Source organism: Quercus robur, chromosome 3, assembly GCF_932294415.1.
Source record: "Quercus robur chromosome 3, dhQueRobu3.1, whole genome shotgun sequence".
NCBI lineage: Eukaryota > Viridiplantae > Streptophyta > Magnoliopsida > Fagales > Fagaceae > Quercus > Quercus robur.
Window position 1 is genome coordinate 15,103,533 of NC_065536.1, and position 21,268 is coordinate 15,124,800.

At 32.9% G+C, this 21,268-nt stretch overlaps 3 protein-coding genes across 9 annotated transcripts in view; 2 read left to right on the plus strand and 1 right to left on the minus strand.

Annotated features, from left to right (window-relative positions):
- The first annotated feature begins 414 nt into the window (after positions 1-414).
- On the plus strand, positions 415-3,408 carry LOC126719302 (uncharacterized). Its single transcript, XM_050421872.1, has 3 exons — positions 415-698; positions 1,011-1,128; positions 1,220-3,408. Exons 1-3 carry the CDS (start codon positions 415-417, stop codon positions 3,347-3,349), a joined length of 2,532 nt encoding a protein of 843 aa, XP_050277829.1. The 3' UTR covers positions 3,350-3,408.
- A 9,154-nt stretch (positions 3,409-12,562) lies between these two features.
- LOC126717232 (uncharacterized) lies at positions 12,563-16,716 on the minus strand. Its single transcript, XM_050418703.1, has 4 exons — positions 16,512-16,716; positions 14,942-15,059; positions 14,633-14,858; positions 12,563-12,971 (listed from the first exon to the last, which is right to left on the minus strand). The coding sequence occupies exons 1-4, from the start codon at positions 16,661-16,663 to the stop codon at positions 12,943-12,945; spliced, it is 525 nt and encodes a 174-aa protein (XP_050274660.1). The 5' UTR covers positions 16,664-16,716; the 3' UTR covers positions 12,563-12,942.
- A 3,839-nt stretch (positions 16,717-20,555) lies between these two features.
- Positions 20,556-21,268, plus strand: part of LOC126717234 (thioredoxin reductase 2-like) — a 131,551-nt gene continuing 130,838 nt past the window's right edge. For 5 of the 7 annotated variants that reach the window (XM_050418721.1, XM_050418713.1, XM_050418715.1 and 2 more), the window contains exon 1: positions 20,557-20,791. The gene's annotated coding sequence lies outside the window, so the exon portion shown is untranslated. Of the gene's footprint in view, positions 20,792-21,268 lie in introns of all 7 variants that reach the window. The other 2 variants (XM_050418723.1, XM_050418719.1) reach the window with 2 other exon arrangements.

A 21,268-nucleotide genomic window follows, 5' to 3' on the forward strand; every position in this document is an offset into this window, starting at 1 on the left:
TGTCCAAGATTCGCGACGATGCTCTATCAATGATTTGGTATGGAGGACGCCTTTCACAACAGTATGTTGTTGATAATTATGTAAAAATTGAAACACACAAGCTTAGGTGGTTTGAGCACAATCAAGATTCTATTAGGGCAGATCTGTACCAAGGCCTACAAGATGCTTTCCATGAAGGAGAGAGTGATACTGGTAATGTAAATTTTACACTTGAAATTTACATTATCTTATTAATGGCAAATTGGTAGGAATATTTATTAATGACCCAACTTTTTCACCTTATATTTAGGAAATGTTGGACATAAAACCATTCTACCTTCATCATTTGTGGGAAGCCCACGCGATATGATCCAATGATTTCAAGATGCAATGTCATTGGTTCAAAAGTTTGGGAAACCAGATTTATTCATCACAATGACGTGTAATCCAGAATGGGAAGAAATCCAAAATGAGCTTTTACCCGCACAAACCGCACAAGATCGTCCAGACTTGCTTGCAAGAGTTTTCAAATCAAAATTTGAAGAATTGAAAGATGATATTGTGGTTAAAGGGGTTCTCGGAAGAGTTATTGTATATGTGCAAGTCTTTGAGTTCCAAAAAAGGGGTTTACCACATGCACACATGCTTATAATTCTCGATGAAGATGATAAATTGCATAATCCAGAGGATTACGATCGAGTTGTTAAAGCAGAAATACCGTGTAAGGAGGAATAACCTCAGTTACATAAAGTTGTACTAAAACATATGAAACATGGTCCTTGCGGAGTACAAAATCCAAGATCACCATGTATGAAAAATGGGCGATGTAAAAAAGGATACCCAAAGCCTTTCTCGCCAGAAACCTACCAAGACAATGACTCATATCCTGTTTACAAACGATATGATACTAATAATCTCGTGCCATTGAATGATCATTGCAGGATTATGGTAGACAATACTTGGGTTGTTCCATATAATCCTTGGTTACTGCTAAAATATAATTGTCATATTAATGTTGAAATATGTTGCAGTATCAAGAGTGTAAAGTACTTATACAAATATGTGTATAAAGGCCCAGATCGTGTCTTTATGGAAGTTAGACTAGGCCCAAATTATGATGAGGTCCAACAATACGTTGATGCAAGATGGGTATGTGCTCCAGAGGCATGTTGGAAGATATTTTCTTTCCCTATGTATCGAATGTACCCTGCCGTTTTTCGTTTGCAAATTCATCTTCCAGATAGACAACAAGTACATTTTAGACCACATGAACCAATTGCTAATGTTTTGGAGCGAAGTAAAAAGACAATGCTCACTGAAATTTTTTTATATGAATACGATTGATCATGATGCACGAAATTATCTATATAGAGAGTTCCCTGAGCATTATTGTTGGGATCATAAAAACAAAACATGGACACAAAGAAGATCTCATAAAAAAGTAGTGGGCAGGGTATATACTGTTTCACCATTTGATGGAGAGAAGTTCAATTTGCGTGTTCTTCTTAATCATGTCAAGGGGCCAACAGGATTTGACGATTTATTGACTGTGAATGGGATAACCTATCCAACTTTTAAACAAGCAGCTGAACATAGGGGTTTACTAGAGAATGATAACAGCATACGACAATGTCTACTTGAGGCAAGAGACATTCGAATGCCATCAGCTTTAAGAAGATTGTTCGCAAAAATATTGATATTTTGTTTACTAATTGGAGTAAGAGAATTGTGGAATGAGTTCTATCCATATATGATAGAAGATTACCCATCAACATCTGTTACAACAGAGACACATCGTACAAATAAACTTCTCAATGATTTAGAGGCATTACTCTTGCAACATGGAAAGCATATTACAGAGTATGATTTGCCGATTTTAACTGGAGAATGTGACAATGATTCAACTACACCAAGACTCATACAAGATGAGCTAACTATTCCTAATATAGATGAAGAATTCACTTTAATTGAGAAGTTGAATAACGACCAGAGACTTGCATATGAGACAATCATGACAATTATTGATCGTAACGAAAGCATGATATTCTTCGTCGATGGGCCAGGGGGAACTGGGAAAACATTTTTGTATCGCACAATATTGGCAGCCTTGAGAAAAGCTGGTCACATTGCAATTGCCACTGCTACATCTGGCATAGCAGCAACATTACTCCCTGGTGGAAGAACAACGCATTCCAGGTTTAAGATTCCTTTAACTCTAGATGCTTCATCTACTTGCTTAATAAGTAAACAATCAGACTTAGCTGAGCTTATTAGACGTGCCACCATAATAATTTGGGATGAAGCCCCAATGGTAAATCGACGTGCACTCGAATCTTTAGATAGAACATTTAGAGATATTATGGAAGTAAATTTACCTTTTGGTGGGAAGGTGCTAATTTTGGGTGGAGATTTTCGTCAAGTACTTCCGATTGTTCCAAAGGGTACAAAGGCAGAAATGATTGATGCATGCATAGTCAAGTCCCCATTATGGAAAGATGTCAAAGTGTTACATTTGAAGGAGAATATGAGGTCTAGCAATGATGAAGAGTTTGCTGAGTACATACAACACATTGGTGATGGGAATGAACCATATATAATTGATGATTTGATTAAACTACCCCCTTCAATGGCAATGCAATGGGAGGGTCAGCATTCTATATACAACTTGATTGATCAAGTTTTTCCAAATTTACAAGACCATGTCAATGATGCAAGGTATATGGTTGATAGGGCTTTGCTAACACCTATAAATGATGATGTTGAACAACTTAATGCAAAGATAATTTCTCAGTTTCCAGGAGATGAGTTTACATTACATTCTTTTGATGAGGTTGAAGGAGATACACAACATCTATATCAACAAGAATTCCTAAATTCTATATCTCCAGGGGGTTTACCACCACATATATTACGGCTAAAAAAGGGTGCTCTAATTATGTTGTTGCGCAATATAGATCCAAAAGCCGGATTATGTAATGGTACAAGATTGATATGCCGTGGATGTTTTAACAACGTAATTGATGCTGAAATTTTGACTGGACAATATGTGGGTACACGTATTTTTTTGCCAAGAATCCCTTTGAAGACAACAGAAAATGTACACCTACCATTTGTAATGATCAGACAACAATTTCTTGTATGTTTAAGCTTTGCACTTACAATAAACAAAGCGCAAGGTCAGACAATTCCAACTGTTGGAATTTATCTTCCTGATCATGTTTTTAGTCATGGCCAATTATATGTGGCATTGTCAAGGGGAGTCTCCCAATCCACTACAAAACTATTGGTGCAAAAAGGCAGAATACCTGAGGAGGAAGGTGTTCACACAAGAAATATTGTGTATAAAGATGTTTTGTTCCCTTCATCATAGGTATTAATTAACAATTGAAAAGAACTGTCTTACATATAGATTTATTTTAATAATTTACAAATTTTAATGGTTATGCTATCTTCATTTTAATATTTCATTCTTTGAAGTTTTTTATGTATACAATTAATTGGTAATAGGAAGGATGCCTAACTCAAATGTGAGGATTGAGTCCACTATGTTAAATAATGGAGTGCATGCTGTTCCTATTGCTCATTGGGAGAAGTGGAAGGATGATCAGTCAATATCGAACATGGAGGCCATTGATAACAAGGTATATTTCTTTCTAATGATATCTTTAATCAGCATCCTTTCTATTGTTTTATCAAAATTAATATTAAAAATGTCATGTTGCGAATGGGTTAGGTTCGAAAATTGCAAATTTATTCACCTGGTTGGGGATTCACTGTTCGAGCTGACAAGAAAGAGCTTTGGAGAGAAGTAAAACGAGTTTTAGAGTCACAAGAATTGGAAAGGTTTGTTATGCTATTTTTTAAAATAGGAAAATAACTAATTGATAATTTTAATATACAAACATTTTTTTTTCCTTCATTTTGAAGGACCAAGAACAAAGACAAACAACAAATCGCTGTCAAGAGCAATGAAGTTTCCAACATCCATAAGAATAAAGACAAAGGAAAAATGAAGGACGATGTGATCTCTAACACTCATGCCAACAGAGACAAACGGAGAATGAAAATCAAGGACAATGTGGTTTCCAACATCAAAGAGCAAAAAAAGATACGAACAAAAAAAATCAAGGACGATGCAATCTTCAACACCAAAAACAGTAAAGACAAACAGAAAATGAGAGTCAAGGACGATGCGATAATAAAGCAGGTACAAAACATTACCACGTCTACTTAAAAATATATATATATAGTTTTTAAATTAATTTTTTTTTAAATTTTGGTAATTAAATGATAGCTCTTCAAGTCCCAAGCTGAAGTAGACCATTTCACATACATGGAGCTATGCCATATCATCACAAGGTCAGTTCAAATATTTCATTTTACAAGTTTATGCATGATATTTATAGTGCTTATCATTATTATGTACGTTTTAAAGTCTCTATTAATAATACAAACTAACACATTTTGTATCATAGGTTCATGGCAAATACTGCTGGAAAGCAATTAGAATGTGAAACAAATAGCATTGCTCCACCAACTTCTCCACTGTAGTCGTCATAATATTAATAAGATCACCTATTCCATGTTTAAGATGTAGTGCATTATTTTACAGTTTTATCATAATTGCTTTTGGCAAGGTCATCACATGTATTTTGTAAGTAGTCTTATTGTTACAGTTTTATTATGCATTTTCAATATATGCACTATTTATAAGATTTATTTAGAGGATCTTTTTTTTCCTCCCCCTAAAGGTTAATACTAAATTATTGCATTATCTCCCAATCAATAATACGTTGATTACTGCATAATTTTTTTTTTTGGGCAAAAATGGATAATAATTACGGAATACTAGCCTCTGAGCACGCGCTCACGTGCGTGCTCAGAGGCTCTTCTATTTTTTGGGTAAGGGTTAATTTAGGGCATTTATTATAATTTGGAATTATTACATTTTTCAATCACAAAAAAAAAAAACCTAGGGGTGTGATGAGTGTCATGTGTGGAGAAATAATTTTCCAATCACAATAATTTTTCATCACAAAAAAATCTAGGAGTGTGATTGGAAAATTATTTCTTCACACAGGACACTCATCACACCCCTAGGTTTTTTTTTTTTTTTTTTGTGATTGAAAAATGTAATAATTCCAAATTATAATAAATGCCCTAAATTAACCCTTACCCAAAAAATAGAAGAGCCTCTGAGCACGCGCGCAAAGGCTAATTTTTTTTAAATGATTATAAGGGGTCAAGTTTTTTGATACAGTTTCGAAACTTTTATTAGGGGAAAAAAGGATTTAAAAAAAAAAAAATACAATAGAGGTCTAGTAGAGGTCTAGTAAATCAGAGAAAAAAAAAAAAGAAAAAAAAGATAAAAAAAAAAGGAGATCTCCTAAGTTTAGGATTCAGAGGTAATATAGGAATAATATAATACTAAAAATTTTTTTTTTTTCCTCGGGAAAAAAATTTACCTATAACTAATAATAATTACTAATTAGTTTAGTGTTTTTCAAAGAATCATGACTATAAGCCTTATTAAGTTGAAAGAAAATTTAATTAGATCTTAATTTGAAGTCAATGGAGATTTTTTTAACCATTAATAATATTTAATTTATGTTGAAATTAAATTATTAAAATTATGTATTTAAGTACATACTTTTATTCCTTCTAATTTTTTTTTAAATGTAATTATGTATATGTATAAGATTACAAACTACTTAACATTAATAAGTCATCCTTGAGGGATTTTTTCTTATGATCATTTGATGTATGTTAGATGGAGGGATACACACATCCAAACGAATATATGATTTTTAACAAAGAAGTATAATGATAAGCCATCAATGCAAGTGGTGTTGGATAAAAATAATGAAATATAGATTATAGAGACAAGGCAAGGCACTTCTTTCAACGTGGAGTTGGTAGTGGACCACACGTGTTGAGTCAAATTGTGAGACCATAGCTTCTTCTTCTTTTTTTACCTATTTTTGTTTTTGATAATCTGAATATTTGATAGCTAGACAGAATTTGAACCTATATATCTTAAAAATATCATGAGGTTACCTGCCAACTCATTGAGGTATACAACTCTCGGTAAGGCCATAGCATTTTTAGAGCATGTCCTCCTAGTAGAGCTCTCGAACCATTGATTATTAAAATAATATTAATGAGGATGCAACATTATATATATATATATATATATTATTTTTAGAATCCCAACAAAATGCTTTTTATTGATCGATTCAAAATAAAATTGTCTCGAACTACAATAGGATTTGCAAATCTCCTCCAACCCCACCTGACATCATCAATTACTCTTGCTTTTTTTTTTTTTTTTTCTTTTTTTTCTTTTTTTTAATTTAAAAAAAGATTTATTTATTACCTAAGAAGCAATGTTATAAGCATTGCACTCGCGAGGAGTGCCTAGTTGCAAAACATCACATAAATATTTTATACAAACAAAATTTGGACATTTATTATATTCTCTGAAGTTGCATTTGATGCTATGGCCTCTTTACTAGTTCATCTGCCGCATCATTTGCTTCACAAAAAACGTGATGTGGAAGGACGATCAATTCTTACCCGAGCAGCATTTTGCGATTTAAAATCAAAACAAAAAATTCCGATGTTAGAACAACATATGTTGTTAGGCAATTGAAGAGAATTTGGGACTCAATTTCTAAGTTTATATATTTATATTCTAATTTCCAAGCTATTTTTATTTTATTACTCTTACTTTTCTGGTTAGAGCATGTGTGAGGGGTTACTATTGCGCTTAACAGTTAACATATACAAAACAAGATCACCGTAAACTAGTAGCTAGCATTTTAATATCATCAATTACATGGCCAAAGAGAGCTTTACATTATATATATATATAGTCAAACAAAATAATTTTACCCATATTGTAAAAATCTAAGGGTATGTTTGGTAACTATTTTTTTCCCTTATTTTCTGTTTCCAAAAACAATTTTCTATTTTTGAGACTAAAAAACTTGTTTAGTAACCCAAAATGAATAGAAAATAAAAACTATTCTCAAAACTCAATTTGTGAAGGAAACTAAAAACATATAAAAGACTGTTTTCAGTTTCTAATTTTCAAAAGTCAATAAAAATATGCATTTAATTTAATGAATCTATCTCATTTAATGAGTTAGCATTAAAGTTCAAATCCTAATAACAACATATTTTAGTATTTTATATTTTTTTCTTCAAAAAATTGTCTTTTTAATTTCAACTAACCAAACATGTTTTTGATTTCAAAAATACAAGAAAATTGTTTTATCTTTATATTCCTAAAAACAAGTTTTTGAAAATAGAAAACAAAAACTATTACCAAACATAACCTAAAAGTGACTATCTAAATGCTACACTACGTGAGCAATTTAACTATAATTTTTTTTTTTTACTTACAAATATATATTAAAGACTTGTATATATTTAAATTGGAATAAAAATTCATAAAGTACACATATCAGTCTATGTATAACAGCATAAGGACTAATTTTCATCAAATTCCAAAAAATTACCCACATCAAAGGAGTCTTTTGGGTTAATATTGTAAAATTCAAAGTTAATTTGCGTTATATGAACTGTTCAAAGATAATTGGGAAATTGAGGAGAGAGACTGAATTTCGGCAATGCCATTGCCGAAATTCAGCCAAAAAGCAGGAGAGAGAATAAGAAAAGGAGGAGAGAGAAAATCTTTGAATTTCGGCAATGGCATTGCCGAAATTCCACTGCCCAGTTTTACTTCCCGAATCCTATGTGTCCGAGTGTGCCCGAGTGTGGAGTGCTCTTAAAATAAATAAAAAAAAGGCAATGGCAGCAATGTCATTGCCGAAATAGGGGAATAATTTTTTTTTTTTTTTTTTTAGCAATTGTGATAATGGCATTGCCAAAAATGGGAAAAAAAAAGTGGTTTCGAAATCTTTAGAAGAGTAAAAAACAGGTTTCATGTCCACAATATTTTTACAATAAATCACATATAATTAGTTATTATTAGTTAAAAAAATTTGTGACAACTAATTGTGACAATGGCATTGTCGAAATAGGAAAAAAAAATTGTGGCAATATCATTGCCGAAATAATGAGAAAAATAAAAGTGACAAACTATTTGAGACAATTGCATTGCCGAAATAGGGAGAAAAAAAATTGGAAATTTTTCCCTATTTCGGCAATAGCATTGCTGTAAATGAAAAAAAAAAGAAAAAAAGATAGAAAACGGCAATGGGATTGCCAAAATAGGGGGGGAAATTTCGGCAATCCCATTGCCGTTTTCTATCTTTTTTTTTTTTCTTTTTTTTTTTTTTTCTTTTTTTTTTCTTTTTTTTTTCTTTTTTTTTTTTCATTTACAGCAATGCTATTGCCGAAATAGGGAAAAATTTCCAATTTTTTTTCTCCCTATTCCGGCAATGCAATTGTCTCAAGTAGTTTGTCACTTTTATTTTTCTCACTATTTCGGCAATGATATTGCCACAATTTTTTTTTTCTATTTCGGCAATGCCATTGCCACAATTAGTTGTCACAAATTTTTTTTAACTAATAATAACTAATTATATGTGATTTATTGTAAAAATATTGTGGACATGAAACCTGTTTTTTATTCTTCTAGAGATTTCGAAACCACTTTTTTTTTTCCCATTTTCGGCAATGCCATTATCACAATTACTAAAAAAAAAAAAATTATTCTCCTATTTCGGCAATGACATTGCTGCCATTGCCTTTTTTTTTTTTTTTTTAAGAGCACTCCACACTCGGGCACACTCGGACACACAGGATTCGGGCAGCAAAACTGGGCAGTGGAATTTCGGCAATGCCATTGCCGAAATTTAAAGATTTTCTCTCTCCTCCTTTTCTTATTCTCTCTCCTGCTTTTTGGCTGAATTTCGGCAATGCCATTGCCGAAATTCAGTCTCTCTCCTCAATTTCCCAATTATCTTTGAACAGTTCGTATAACACAAATTAACTTTGAATTTTACAATATTAACCCAAAAGACTCCACATCAAAGTATGTAAAGGTGTGTAAATATAAAAAAGTTATAGTCCCGTCTAAATACACACGGTTATTATAATTTTGGAAAATGAATTTTTATTGAAATAAGTTTTTAGAATTGATAATCTATCGTAAGTGTTTTTGAATAGTAATTGTGTAAAAATAGAAAATTAAGTAATATAAAAATATTGCACTAAAAAAATGCTCAAAAGGGCACTCATAAAAAAATAGGGTTTTTCCATTTTTGTTGTGAGGATTTAGGCTAGTTTTTTTTTTTTTTTTTGGATAGAATAAAGTTAGAGATACAATCTATTTTACAAAAATTTTTACAAACTACTGATGTAATGAGTGATTATTGGTAAATGAAAAAGTGATATTAATTGTGAGGCTAAATGAAACTAATAAGAGATTGACCACATCAACATTTTGTAAAGATATTGTAAAATAGTTTGTATTTGTAGCATTACTTTTTTGGATATAGGAGCAGTAAGCTTATTAGCTTGGGCTTAGGCTTTAGATGGTGTGTATTTTGTTATACTCGGCAATCGCATATCCGTATTTTTTTATTTGGGCTTCAGTGATAGTTTTTGGTAAGTTTATTTATTTGGGAAAAACTTTGGTTAGGTGTTGTATATTAGGTTTGGGGAAAATGTGGGTTCCAGTTAGTTCAACTGGTAAAGTTTCTGATTGTTGTATGTGAAATCTAGGGTTCAATCCTCGCCTACATCAAAAACTGATTGGTGTTTTGGTCTGATGATAAAGAGCTATCATCAGGAACGGATGTCATAGGTTAAAATTCTCTCTCAAAAAAAAAAAAAAAAAGGTTTGGGGAAAATTTCTTTTTTTTGGTTAATATAATAATTTGATAGAAGTAGAAGGATTTGAAAATTGGATGTCTTTGTTAAAAACGCCTAAAAGTGCTAGTCTATAAAGCTCTTGACATTTTTTGTCATATTTTAAGTGTTTCACTTTATAATCCACCGTCACAACTTAGTACATTTTTTAAAGTCGCATTATTATTATTTTATTTCCTTATAAAATAATTAAAGTTTAAAATATAAAAAATATAATATAAAACACATGAAATACTATAATTGGAGATAAACTGATTGAGTAATAAAGTGAAAGCAAATGTCAAATTTATTTGGTATTTGACACATCTCAAGGAGGTGATTTTTTGCATTTAGTGTGCGAAATGCTAAAAATTTAGCATTTAACTCACTGATGCTAGTACTCTAACAACATCTAAAGTTAAGGTTGAGTGGGATTTTATGGGTATGTTTGTTGTAGTTGATGAGGTTGGTGTGGTGTGGTGAGAGAACTTGAGTTTTAGGCTTGAAGGGCATTAAGTATTGTGATTTTGATTTGGTTTTGGATTCAGCTTGGTGCTTTGTCAATCTTAAAGTTTTGGGTAAGACTTTAGAGGAGATTGGGTGCTGTCTTTGTGTTTGTGTATGTGTTGATGTGTTGAGGTCGAAATGTAATGCCTGGGCTGCTGTGTTGGTGCCTTAAAGTTGATTTGTTATGGTGTTGTCCCTTTGTTGTTGGTGAATGGAGATGGAGTATAGTGAGGCTGTATGTATGCCTGCCTAGGTGTACTGCTAAGCTTCAGTGAAGACCTGGTGTGGTATTTTTGTGCCTTTGTGACCTTTTGAATGGTTGGGGATGAGGGTGAGAGTATTGAGACTTGAAGTTGAAAGTTAAGAGGAGAGGGAGAAATATATGGGTGTGGAAGCTTGAGGAGTGTAAAAGAGAAATACAAAAGGAAAAAAGGCAGCATGTGATCCGAAGGAAAAGTGCTCTTACTCATTTTGTTTTAATTGCAAAAGAATGCTACTCTATATATAGAAGAATATGAGTATAAGAAAACAATTTAAAAGAAATCACTAGGACATGCTTAGGTATTCTAAAGTACAATAATTCTTAAAATGCTTATCAGACTTATCATTTATCTATTTTGTAGATAAACTGATTAGACTTATCACTTATTTACTTTGTCTACCATGTACAAGAAAGTGGGGAGAGAATATATATTTTAAAATTTTTATTATTATTTAAAATTGAAAGAGAAAAAGAAAAAGAAATCGATTAATTTTTTTCAAAAATAAAAATTACTCAGAAGAGTAATGATTATCACACACTTGTTGTTGTATATACTTCATTCACTCCTTTGAAATTGTATTTTGAGAATATGATTTCAATTAAAATTGCAAAATTGTATTTAAAAGTGCACAATAGTGACTGAGTAACAAGATTTAGCCTTAGAAAGCCGCCACATGACACATCTAGAGAGTAGAGAGCACATTATAAGAAGATTGGACACATTTCAAAGTAAGAAACACAGTACCTCTTTCTATAAAAATCAACCCTCTATTTATGTCGAAAGATCAAGTTTTCTGAAAAATACTTAATAGATAAAAAAAATTGCTTAACAATTTTAAGAAAAACTAGGGTCAATGCTCAATACTTGACAATAAGATGTTTTTGTAACATTAATAATTGACATCTTATTGGGGTTTCATTTCAATGTCCATATATGGATTTGGAGTCCAGTTGCCTTCTGAATGAGCGTTGAAAATGGCCTCCCAGCAAGATTTGAAGACCTAGTTGATATTCAGAGTGGCTTGTTTTTTAAATTGCTGCTTTCTTTCATTCGAGGGGTTTGCACCCAATACTGTCAGGAAAGAGATGATATGGTTTTCTGCTGCAATCTCCAATCATAGCTTCATATGCTGGCTAATGGTCAAGAATAGGTTATAAACCTGTGATAAGCTTGCTAATGGGGTTACAATATTTATCTCCCATGTTCTGCATGGGAAATTAACTACGTTGGTTTAGAAACAACTTATTTAGCTAAAACTGAAAACTTTTTACTGAAAGTACTGTAAATAAAGCAAAAAAGTAGCTTAAATAGTATAGTGAAACTCATTAATAGTACCAAAAAGTACAATGAGACCCGTAAATAGTAATAAAAATAAGTTAAATAGTAACAAAAAAAAACTAAATAAAAAAAATTAAAAAAAAAAAAACCTGACTTTATAAACCAATGCCAAACACAACCTTATTTTATGAATGTTCTTATACTAAATGATACCGGTAAGTGTTAAATTTGTGCTTAATCAACTGGCATTTGAGTGATTCAAATGCTAGGTTATAAACTCAGCATTTTCACTAAAGCAAAAGAGTTTTCAAGTCCGTCACATTAATGCTAGATTGGGTTGCCTTCTGGGTGCAACTTTTTTAGTTTATAACGAGAACTTATTATTTTCACTATAAGATTATGTATAATTTTTTGAAAACACCATCTTTCAATGTATAAATCTACTTTTACAGAGCTTATTTTTAAAACAAAATACACTAATAAAGATAAACTAAACCAATTGCACTGGGCGGTCTACTAGAAACAAAAGGATTGAGTTTGGGACAGGTCCAAACTCAAGCCCAACTTTAAATTCAGCTGCTATAAGCTGATCCAACCATTATGAATACTCCCAAGTCAACCAGTACAAGGAAAAAAATAGGGACGAAAAAAGTCATACAGTATATCTGCTGTATGAAAGTATTTTGAATTACATCCACAGCAGAACAGCTCAGTTATCAGTACCTTGTTGAGGCTATGTTTCATTATAAATGCTAAAATGAATGAAGGTTAATTGTTGCACTATTAATTACTTTAACATTCTTCTTACATTCTTGGCCACTGGCACCCTCATTACTGAAAAAACAATCTGGTAATCAACCAAGCCTCGGCAATATTTGTATCAGAAATTCAAGATATACATGCAACAGAGATTCCCCCCTATATATTCCTGAGTTTTAATGTGAGATGACCTGATATTGAAGCGTAGTTCACAAATCAAGTAACTGTTGTTCGAAAGGGAAAGGGGAAGATCACAAGTCCTAATTTAAACAATAGCCAATACTTCAAACTGTAGTCCTAGCCCCAATCTTCTGTTGTAGACTTGTAGTGCTCATTAGGCTTTTATGCGAACCACAAATGAACCTGTTCAATAATTTTTAAAAAGCATGATTACAAGAAAGCATGCAAAAAGTAGTACCAAAAGGACATGATTTATAAATGGAAAGGCTTAAATTTTAGGTTAAAAACAGCTCGTGATGCATTCATCTAAAAGGAGCAAAAAAAGTAACCAAAACACATTAACAAGATAATTTTGCTGTAGTGCCAAACACAGTCGAAACATATTAAAGTTGATTTATCAATGACGTTAAAGATATGCAAGTCACATCAAATGGCATAAAATCAAGATAGAAAGTGATAGTTTTGTCAACAAAGGATTATGAAAAAACCAAAGATATGTATGAAGTACTTCTTCGTCAAAAGTAATTTAGCCTGGATCATTATCATAGATGATCCTGGTTTTCTTCCTTTTTCCCCTGAACTAGTTGAGCAAAGGCACACTTAATAGGAGGTTCTGGGGAAGAATGATAAAACCAATCAATTCAGTCCAGTTCTTGCCATGTTGCATGCATCCTAATGGTAGTTTCAAGCATTCCATATGCAATCTCGGTGGAAAACAGTTTCTCACACCCTCATAACTCATAAGAGATGCAGTATGTTGATAACAGGATGCAACAGACAGAAAATTGCTTATTAGAACAATATAGGGTTTCCCAGGAAAAGCAACAAGCAAAAAGGCCAATAAATGTGAAAAAGAGGCATGCAGGATTTGCACATACCAATATGCAGCCAATGAGCTCCTAATAATCCAGAGGAACTCCTAATAAAATGATTTTGAATAAAATACTACTGGAAAGTTAAAATAAGGGACAAAATACAGGTGATTACTGCTAAAAGTTTTTGAATGATGAATGAGGAAAAAGAAGGTGGGGAATGGATAGTAGTACAGGTCAGGCAAAGGGAAAAAAAAAAAAAATCAAAGGTCAAATATTGAAAATAAGATGGAATATGGAGGAGATTACAAAGAAGGATATTGTGGAGAAAGGAAATTTACCCTCAGGAAAAACATATAAACATATTAGTGATATACACCACAAGTGGCTAGTATAAGAAATCAGCTATACAAAAGATGTGAAAACAGTCTATGAACAAGCTAGATTAAACATCAAGTACCTAATACCTATAAAATAATACCAAGTTGAATATACACAATAATAAGTCAACGCATTAAAAACCTAACATAGATGAACTGAGGGGAGCTTATAACCTGAATGAGATCAATAGGACTACTTAGAATTAAAAGATATGAATATCAAAGGGACTACTTCTCTTAACTGTTTCTTTTGTTCAGATTTGAGACATTAAAAGATATGAATATATATGGGAGGACTCAGGATGATTTGCTCAATTAAGTATGCCAAATATGATATATAAATAAACAGAGGAACATTATGGCAAAACATATACACGTGAAAGGAGAAACAATGAAATTGTAGAGATCAGTGTAGGTATTGCCATAATCAATTTATCCACCTTTACTAGGAAAATGAGTGAGTAAGCAAATCCTGAATCACAAGTGAGAAGTCATAAAGCATGTTTCCCTTCATGAATGGATAAACAAATAAATAATGATTATCATGCAGTGTCTTGAATGACAAAAGAAAGCATATCATGGAATGCTTACAAAAAAATACAATGTGCACAAAAGTATTCACAATCTAAAGCACTCAATAACCAGTACTTACATGCAGGAAGGTTGGATATATCTGCAGTAACTGCACAAGGAATTCCCAAATTTGAAAGAGCGCCCCTTATGATTCCACATGGGAAATATAGATGCATGCTAGTAGCTTGTGCTGCCTTGTTTTCGGCCGGAGGATTATCTTGAGATAAATCTCCATTTTCAGGAGATGGGTCGATTGACATACGTGCAAGCCAACGAAATCGATTATCTTGCAAGACAAATGTACCCTACAAGGGAAAAAAAAAAAATCCATTTTCTTAAATTCACACAAAAACATATAATTATAATCAGTTAAAATATTTGAACTTACTCTATGATTGGTCTTCAAGTTGTCTATTTGCTTCTTGAAGAGCTCGGACCAGAAGTCCTTGCAGATGAACTTGATTGCCTCTAGATGATCACTGAAACGAGGCCGCTCCATGGTATACCTAAAAAGAAATAGTATTTTTACTATTGCAAGCAGCATTTTTTGGTAAAGCATGCTGAGAACTATAGCGAGTATCAAATAATCACTACTATATACAAATATGCATACAAAACTTACTATATCAGTAATAACTAATAAGTAACAAGATCTAAATTAATTACATGAACCCTATGCTGCTGATAGCTTCAAACAAAGTTTTTTCTGCTGTTCTACCACTCCCTTATATATTCATGTTAGATTCAATGCTACCCACCTTAAATAAAGAGCTAGAAATCCCTGACAAGATTTTAGGAGCAAAACTAAACAACAGCTTCTCATCGATGCCTTAATTGCAACCACATCCAAATAATCATACACATATGGTGGTCAATTGTTAGTACATCCCCGTATCAGTAACCACACAATTGGTTAGCTAAGAATCAAGCTTTCACCTTTAAAAGGCAAGCTTTTTTAAGAACACATTTTTATGACATATAACACCCATTTCAAAGAACTTCAAAACAAGTCAGTTTAGATTTGCTTTCAATAAGCAATTATATAATCCTTAAAGCATTCGCACCAACTTGTGTAAAAATTCATGTTTATTTTAGTATAAGAACCTACTTTTTCTATTTTACATACTCATTTTTCAAAACACCCCACCACCCTATATCAGATTATCTATTTTACGCTCCATTTCATTAAAATATTAATTTTTCTTTTTTTATTAATTTTTTCCTCTTTCTTCACACACAACCGCCACCATCCATTCTCTTCCTTCGTTCCCGAGATACATAAAGAAAGAATAAACAACTAAATGCAAAATAAAAAGTGGCAATATAAATTTATACGATTCCTATAGCAAAGTTGTAAATTTACACAATTATACACGGACTGATGAGAGTCATTTTTAGGCAAAACTTTGCAAATTCTACATCTTTTTCTATTATACAAGGATGGACTGATGTGAATGCTCTTATAGTACTAATGCTCAAAAGAAAAATTAATCCCATTTTACAAATTCATATTATGTATAAGCAATTTAATCAAATTTCCCATATGGGTTTTCTTTTCTTTTTTTTCCCCTGTTTCATTCCCATAGTCCTAAATCCTAAATAATTAGTACATCAACTAAGGAAAACTAAAAAAGTTTTTAGCAAACTGTTAATTAACAAAAAATTAAACTAGAACTAAAATATTAATTCCATAAGACTAAGTAGAGTAGATCCTAAACACTATCTCAAACCCAAACAAAAAACATCCAAGAATCTAAATCATACTAGTAACCTTTACTTTCCCTGAACTTTCTTAGTAACCAAACAGCTAAATAAAACATTTCTTTAAAAAATAAAACAATTTTACAAATAAACTCTTTCAGATCTAAAGGCCAATTACTAAAATTTATGCAATGACAGAAATTTAAAAAAAAAAGAAAAAAAAAGAGAGGGTAGGGATAAGGTGTGGGGAGGTGTACCGTTCGGAGAGCTGGAGGCCGACCTGAAAGCCAATGGCTTCGATCCGACGAGCGGCGAGGTCAGGCTTATTGGCGTAGAAGCGATCGCAGTAAGAGGAGACCATTTCGGTTAGTAGACTATCCACGCAGCTCTCTGACACCTCTCTCCCCATTCTCTCTCTAACTCTCTCTCTCTAGATTTGCTCTACGTTTTGTAAAGTATGAAAATGGTGTTTCAGTTACTCTGTCTGGCCCAATTAATAATAAGCCCAAAATCAGAGTCCAAGAGGGAACCACAGTTTTTTGTTATTTTTTTTTTAATAAAAAAATTTTAAACTGTAGGACCCACTGATTTGTTTTTGTCCAATTTTCCTACAACTGTTCTCAATATTTACCATACAAAAGTAATAAAACAGTTTTTTGAGAGTTTTTTTTCGTAGCTTGTTGTTTTTTTTAGGTGGCATTTTTGGAAACAAGTTGATAGCAATTTAGAAATATTTTGTCGTTGTTATTATTATTATTATTATTAAATCATTAATGTTTTTTTTTCCTCTCTAACTAAACTCTCTCTCATAACTCATTAGGTTGTGGACCTTGTGCCTAGACGTAACCTAAAACCACAAAACAAGTTCGTTGTTTGTTGTTGCAATTTTGAAGCCATACCACCATTGTTTTTGTCCTCTCTCTCTCATTAATGACATTGTTAGGAGTGAATCATTTTTGCAGTGATAGGTGACAATAAATTGTTAGGTTTGTTTGGATTTTCAATAGCGACGAGTTTTTTGGGTTTGTTTGAGCAGTTGTGTTTAGTTTTGGGTTTGTTGGGTAGGTTGGTTTTTGTCTGACGGTTGGATTTGGGGGTTGCAACATCGACATCATCAGTGATAGGCATAGTGTTGGACTATTAGTGAGTGGTGGTAATTTTTTATTGGAAGAGAAAATGAGAATTGAATGGGAAGAAGAGGAAAATGGATGAAAAACTGGGGTGAGAAAATAATGCCAAATTAATCAATTTGTGTTTTAAGCAGGGTTTTAAAAACCGGACCAAACCGACTAGTCCTACTGGTTGAACAAGAACCAGTCCGAACTGAAAAAAAAAATGCCTAAAATGGGTGAAAACCGATAAAAAACTAGTCAAAACGGAAAAAACCAGGAACCAGAGGCAAATCTGGTTTTGGCCCAATCCGGGTTTTAAAACCATGGTTTTAAGGTGATAAAACGTGTTTTGGAACAATTTTTCCAAAACACCTATAAAACAAAAACCGAAAACACAAAATTGTTTTCACTTTACCAAATAGGCTCTACAAAATACTACTATTCTATCTTAGTTATGTCTATGAATAACTAATGTTTGTTTGTCATCGTTTTTGTAGTTCAATTGATATCTCATAATGTTTTCAACAAAAACATCTAAACACATAGGGTTCAAATCCCCCACCCTCAACTATTGAATTAAAAAAAAAAAACTAATGTATTCTACTGTCTACAAATAATTGCAACTTTCTAAAAAATAAATTTTGCTTCAAAAATTAAAATATTTCTTGAAAATTTTTAATTTTTGGCTTAAAAATTAAAACATTGCTTAAAATGTTCAATTAGTGATATGTGTGTATATATATATATATATATATATATTTCATCTCATGTATTACTAATTATAATACCATGTGAAACACTTCTAATACTAATAATAAGCTTTGTAATACTCCCAAAAATATTTGATAAACTTTATTTCTTACAAATCGGACAAAGATTTTAACCAAATATTAGAAAAACTCCTCAAACCCACTATTTGGCAACCTAAAAGATCATTTAACTTTCCTTTTTTTTTTTTGGGTGTGTGATCAATATGATAGCATTTCAATCTATCATGCTCGTCTCATGATAATTACTCTTTAAACAAAAAACCTTTACCAATTGAGTTATCTGAAACCCACTTCACATTTACTTTTAGCCATGTGGTTTTTTAATAGTCATGTATCTTTCTTTTTCTTTTTTTTTTTTTTTTTTTTTTTTTTGAGAAACAAGCCAACACTTTATTCAAACTTGACAGAAACTTTTGTCCAACAGTACAAGTTGTTTCACATCATAGGGTATGTCATCATACCATACCTTACTGTGGGTGTACTTGGCTAGCTTTGCCAATTTGTCGGCCACAACATTACCACTCCTTTTAACATGTATAAAAGAAAAGGAATTTAAAAATAAAGCCAAGGTTCTGACATCATCAACAATATGGCCAGAGAAAGCAAGACACGTAAAGTCAGAGTTGATGGCTCTGATAATTGTTTTTGAGTCGCCTTCAAAGACCACCTTCTCCAGACCTAGATCCCGCGCAAAGGATACTACCTTTCTGCATGCAATTGCCTCCACGTCTTCTACTGTTGCTGGTAGAAAGGAGCTCTCAGAAAGTGCACCGATTACCTCACCGTTCGAGTCCCTAATGACCACGCCAATGCCTAATAGTCATGTATCTTGTTTAAATGATTTAATGAATTATGTGGTTTAATACACAGAAATGATTTTATGAACCATCACGTATCCGGTTAATTAGAGAAAAATTTTGTCTTTACAAATTCCAATTATTTTCATTAAAATTTCGTTTCCTTCTCTTCACTCTCCTCTCCCATATATTCCAACTCTCATGTTTGGTATGATTTGGTAGTAATTACTAGTTAAATGGATTACCCTTTTTTATGGAAAAAATGTGGACGAATAATTATTATTGATGGGTATTGCTTATCCAATATGGAAGTTAAAAAAAAAAAAAAAAAAAAAAAAAAAAACATGGAAGTTTTCGAACAGGAGGTCCTCCCTTAGCTTGATTGTCAAAATATGAATGGATGTCCTAATATGGAAAAACACCTTCCCTAGGGTTCTATTACCTAATTCTCATCCCATTAACCCACAATCTCTAATCATAGACGCAAATCCTTAGATTCTCACATTCCATTGTTTAAGACTATTGAAAATGGACAAAATTAAAGAAGTTGTTAGAAAAGACCTCTCCATATAATGAGACATCTTATTTGGGAATACTTAATAATTTTTTGTTTATGAGACATTAGGGTTGTCCACGGGTCGGTCCGGGTCGGGTTTGTGCCCAACCCGGAACCGACCCGATCACTTCGGGTCTCCTAAACATGGACCCGCCGCCGACCCGCCGACGGCAACGGTTCGGGTGGTCGGACGTCAAAATTTTCCGGTCGGTTTCCGGTTGGACTCGGATTGTGAGAATCGCGTCGGATTTTTGCCAAAGTCTTCTTATTTTTGCTGGATCTAACCGGATTTCGAAGAGAGCTTGGCTGATCTCAACGAGCTTAGGCCGAACTTGAAGAGATCTTGGCAGATCTCAACGAGATCAGGCTCGATCTCGAAGAGATCCGGCGAGATCTCGAAGAGATCAGGCCAGATCTCGACGAATCTCGACAGATCGGACAAAATCCTACCGGCGAACTACTTCAATCGACGGAGAAAGATTTTCCGGTGTGTTTTCCGGTCGGGTCGGTTGAAATCGGTTTTCCATGCTTTAACCCGTCAACCGACCCGCCGGACTCGGATTTTGGGATCGGGGATCCGCCGCCGACCGTCACCGGCGTCGGGTCGGCCGATTCTCAGGCCGGATCGGGCGGGTTGGGCGGGTGGGTCGGTTACCGGGTCTGGTTGGACACCCCTATGAGACATTATGGAAATGTCATAAACAAGATGAATTTAACATGGGATTTCCAGATTTACTAAATGTCTGTTTGGATATCACTTATTGCTAAAGACTGAAAACATTGTAGTAAAATAATTTTTAAATATGTAAATAGTGACGTAAGACCTAATTTTAAAGAAAAATTTACTAAAATTCGTACTTACAGGTTTTATGAACCGTACCCAAGATTATAAAAAAAAAAAGTAAACACGCATTTTTTTTTTCTTTTTCAGAGCAATATAAACCCATCCTAGGGATGGTTTTAGGGTGATAATTATACTTCCACCTTCAATATATTAATATTACTTTATAAATTAAAAAAAAAAAAAAAAAACCGACCACCTGGTATTTTAGTTTTGTTCTATCTTTAAGTTCATTCGGTATTCCAAAAGCATTTGCATTCATTCTTTTCCTCTGTCTCAAGGCCCAGACCTACCGCCCAAGCAAAGCAAACACAAGAAGTCATGGATGGACTTATTATTAACCAACCCTATGAGCTTATGCTTTCTTCTTTCCCCTCTCCCACGGAACCACCGACCCTCCTCCTCTTCCATAACCCCAATCTGAATAGCTCACTGGAAACTTGGGAAGTCTAGACATTGAGGTAAACATTTTCATCGTCTTCACTTGGTTGTTTACTTTTTGATTCCTTTATCTTTTTGGGTTTGTGTATTACATGATCTATGTGGGTTTTTGAGAGGACAAAAAACCCACTTGTGGGTATTGGAAGTTTTCACTTGTTAAAGCTTGTTGTTTATCAGCTATTGTTAATTTGAGCTTTGAAATGTAGAAAAAACATGGGGTGTTCCAAATTCTTTTCCATAATACTTAGAAGGGCAACCCCACATTGTTAAATGCAGAGAACATAGAATCATTTGAGGGTTATTCTATTTTTTGGAGAATTTTCTTTACTGGGCATGTGCTATAAATCAAAATAAAAATGTAATCCCCTTTTTATCAGTGCACGCTTTAAACAAAAAATGCTTAATTAAGTGTTTTTTATTTTGTCCTGTTATATTTATCTTTAACTGTATGTAAGTAACCTGGAATTAGCTAAATTTAGATTCAATTTGTTATCGTT

Bases quoted from the DNA above. Each gene is read 5' to 3' on its own strand.
- LOC126717232 (XM_050418703.1), bottom strand. From the start codon at position 16,663: ATGGGGAGAGAGGTGTCAGAGAGCTGCGTGGATAGTCTACTAACCGAA. The intron at 15,060-16,511 runs GTACACCTCCCC...ATTTCTTTTTAG, and splicing joins GGCCTCCAGCTCTCCGAACG to GTATACCATGGAGCGGCCTC. The intron at 14,859-14,941 runs GTAAGTTCAAAT...TTTCCCTTGTAG, and splicing joins ACTTGAAGACCAATCATAGA to GGTACATTTGTCTTGCAAGA.
- LOC126719302 (XM_050421872.1), top strand. From the start codon at position 415: ATGACGTGTAATCCAGAATGGGAAGAAATCCAAAATGAGCTTTTACCC. The intron at 699-1,010 runs GTGTAAGGAGGA...AATATGTTGCAG, and splicing joins GTTGTTAAAGCAGAAATACC to TATCAAGAGTGTAAAGTACT. The intron at 1,129-1,219 runs GTATGTGCTCCA...TTCATCTTCCAG, and splicing joins AATACGTTGATGCAAGATGG to ATAGACAACAAGTACATTTT.